Genomic DNA, 2,925 nt, shown 5'->3' on the forward strand with positions numbered 1-2,925 from the left:
ATATTTGGGACTCTCTGCTCGTGTACTATAGCTATGCTTCCGGACTCTTCTGGTACTGTCTAGGACAATCCGTACTACTCCAGAACGGTCTAGACAGGTCTATGCCTTACTCATCTCTTACTCATCCTATGGTGCGATACGTCGCAATTCTTTCACCATTGTATTATTCATCGCACTATGGTACATGTGACTAACCACTCTTCGATTAGTCATGGACACTTCTCTGTAGTATATAAGGACTTCAGATTGTGTCCTCCCTCTTCAGTCTTTCCTTACTGACTGAAGAGTGAGTACTTCATTATATCTACCTCTAACTTGTAGTTACTTACTTAACCTTTGTAGTCTTGCTTCGACTCTAGGTACAGTTCGTTGCTACAATATAGTCTTTCCTTACTGACTGAAGATCTTGCTTCGACTCTAGTCGGATCTAATCTTTGTCTTCACAGCCCCGAGTTTATCAAGGAGAGCGCGAGGGAGAGGGAGAAGGAGATCAGGGAGACGTTAGCGCCGGAGAGCCAGGAGGCGGCTGTGGTCTAGCGGAGCGCTATGCATAGTCTCAGGCTGTATCTACACTTTCTCTAATGACACTTTTGTGGTATGAAGTGACAGTGCAAGATAATTACTTACCTATGATTACCGGGATCCATCTGCGCAGATGCTCATTGGCCGGAGTCTGTCGGACGAGATGGGAGCCAGCATTAGTAGGCGCTTGTGGTTTCCGGAAAGGGTAGGCCAGTTTCGGGCGCCGTGGCCATGCAAGACCATGGTTTGATACATTTGCTGATGTCGCTGACCGTCGTTGTACAGTTCAAAATCGGATGAGCATAGACAACCTTGTGCACTATGTCTATGTCTTGGTATCATGTCTTGGTTTGACTTAGGGCTGATCTACTACAGGGAACGCGAGGATCGCCGATGTCGATGGATGACGAGGCTCCACCTGTCGGTCTTCAAGCATAATGTGCGCGCTGCTATTAATTTGCTCTGCGTTCTCTGGCTGGCACACGGGCCTGTCTTACATAGGATACCGTGTGCATCGATGAGGTTCCTTCTGAGGGGAATCTCCGCCAGTGCACATGCGCTGCTGAGTCGCATTGCTGAGGCTCATCGAGAAGGAACCTCGCGTGGCTTGAGAAATTCCGCTCTCTACTTGAAGTCTGCGTTATCATTTCCCGGTATGAGCTCATATCCATGATTATAGCTTACCCCACGTTCCAGGTCGCGCTCGCCCCGTCAGAGCGTAAGAAGCGCAAGATTCCGCAAACAGGGTCGCCCCCTGTGGGATCCTCTTGTGCAGTCGATACCTGCGGGCAGATCGGCAAGTTCGTTCGCCAAGATCTCGTGTCTTGCTATCAAACATGCCAACCTTCCGCATAGACACCGAGACGTCTGGCGCTCGCCCAAGTGTCGCTGACGTCGAGCTGAAGGACTCCCGCGATCTTCAGGGTCTGCGTGCTTGGGGCCCTTGGGTTTCCTGAGATCATATGCTCCCATACTGTCATTCAGTCGGTCATGGTGGGGGAGATGGGCTTCGGGTCAGATTGAAAGTGGAACTCTCGCTTCAGCACGTAAATCTTTGAGATGTGCTCTCCCTGTCGCTGTATAATGGAGAGACCGCAACACAAGGCTCAGCGTAGCTCGAACATAAATCATCCTCGTACCTTGGGGATCAGGACCGACTGAAAAGAAGGAAGGAGAGCAGTGGGCGAAGGCAAGGTGCGAGTCAATCTAATATGAGAGCGGTACGGGACATGTACTGAAGGACTGGAAAATGTATTGAGTCGGAGACAAGCACACACATGCACGCAAAATGGTTACCCGGAGGGCACTTGGAGGACCACACACGAGAACAGCTGGCGCCACACAAACGTTGCAATCACATTGCTCTCTGGTCTTTATAACCTACGTCACGTACGACTTTACTTGCGCTTTCTAAACCGTACTACAGTCGCGCTAGCCTCACACCTTCGCGTCCACACTCTCAGACACCTGGAACGTGGATGAAGACGTCATTTTAACGAGGTGTATGTGACCATGACTTCCAGCGGTCTGGCTAGAACCCAGCCGGCCGCTAGAGTTGTCGCCGTCATCCTTGTGAGATCCCGCAGCCCAGATGGTCGCGAGGAGGACTCCGATGATCTCCACGTAGTTGTTCGTGTAGATGATGTAGCTCCCGTCGAGGAAGTTCGAATCGCGGAACGCCAAAATGAGCACTGCGATGTTGAATATGATGGGGAAGACGAAGTTGAAGACTGCGATCCAGAAGAGTGTCTTGAGCCGCTGGAGGTATGTGCCTGGCGGTCCTGAGTGAGTCAAGTCTTATCAGAATCGAGGAAGGACAGACGTACTCTTCGCCGAGGTAGTGTGCAGTCTCTCGACGGTGGGCTGTCTACCAAGCATCCCCGTCCCTTGACGGAGACGTAGGATGAAGAGCGTCGACGCATACCTGTCGAATTGATTAACATCAGACACCGATACCCCCTTAGAAGTAAAGACCCCGTACATGTCGTCGAAGAGCTGCAAGAACCATTCGGCCTTCGCACTCGGCAGAGTCCACACAGCTTGCGACACGGTAAACACTGAATTGCTACTCAGTCCGCCTCCAGCCTGAATCAGTTGCTCGAGGCGGACCGCCATGTATATCAAGTTCGCAATCCGAGCCAGCTTGAATATGATGATCGGGCCGTATATGACTAGTCGACGACTGGGCGGCAAGGATTTCGGGGGATACGCGGCGAGCACTCGGAGTACGAGTATTGCTTGCACGCAGAAAGGAACCAATAGGAACAGGTAGACGGAGGCAATCGCTGCCGTAGGAGTGGCTGACAAGTTCAGGACCAAAGCATTGACCTAGCAAGAGTGGGGAGAATGCGAGGATGAGAATCGTGTTGAATCACATCGGAACGGGTACTCACAGAGTTAGCG

The 2,925-nt window shown here is 51.5% G+C and overlaps 1 protein-coding gene across 1 annotated transcript; it reads right to left on the bottom strand.

Moving 5' to 3' along the window:
* Positions 1 to 2,322: 2,322 nt before the first annotated feature.
* On the bottom strand, positions 2,323 to 2,847 carry DICSQDRAFT_63227 (uncharacterized protein; the record flags this gene model as incomplete). Its single annotated transcript, XM_007366952.1, has 1 exon — positions 2,323 to 2,847. A coding segment is annotated over one exon (525 nt), but the record flags the coding sequence as incomplete, so codon positions are not given.
* Between the last annotated feature and the right edge of the window lie 78 nt (positions 2,848 to 2,925).

Source organism: Dichomitus squalens, assembly GCF_000275845.1.
Source record: "Dichomitus squalens LYAD-421 SS1 unplaced genomic scaffold DICSQscaffold_21, whole genome shotgun sequence".
Classification (NCBI taxonomy): domain Eukaryota; kingdom Fungi; phylum Basidiomycota; class Agaricomycetes; order Polyporales; family Polyporaceae; genus Dichomitus; species Dichomitus squalens.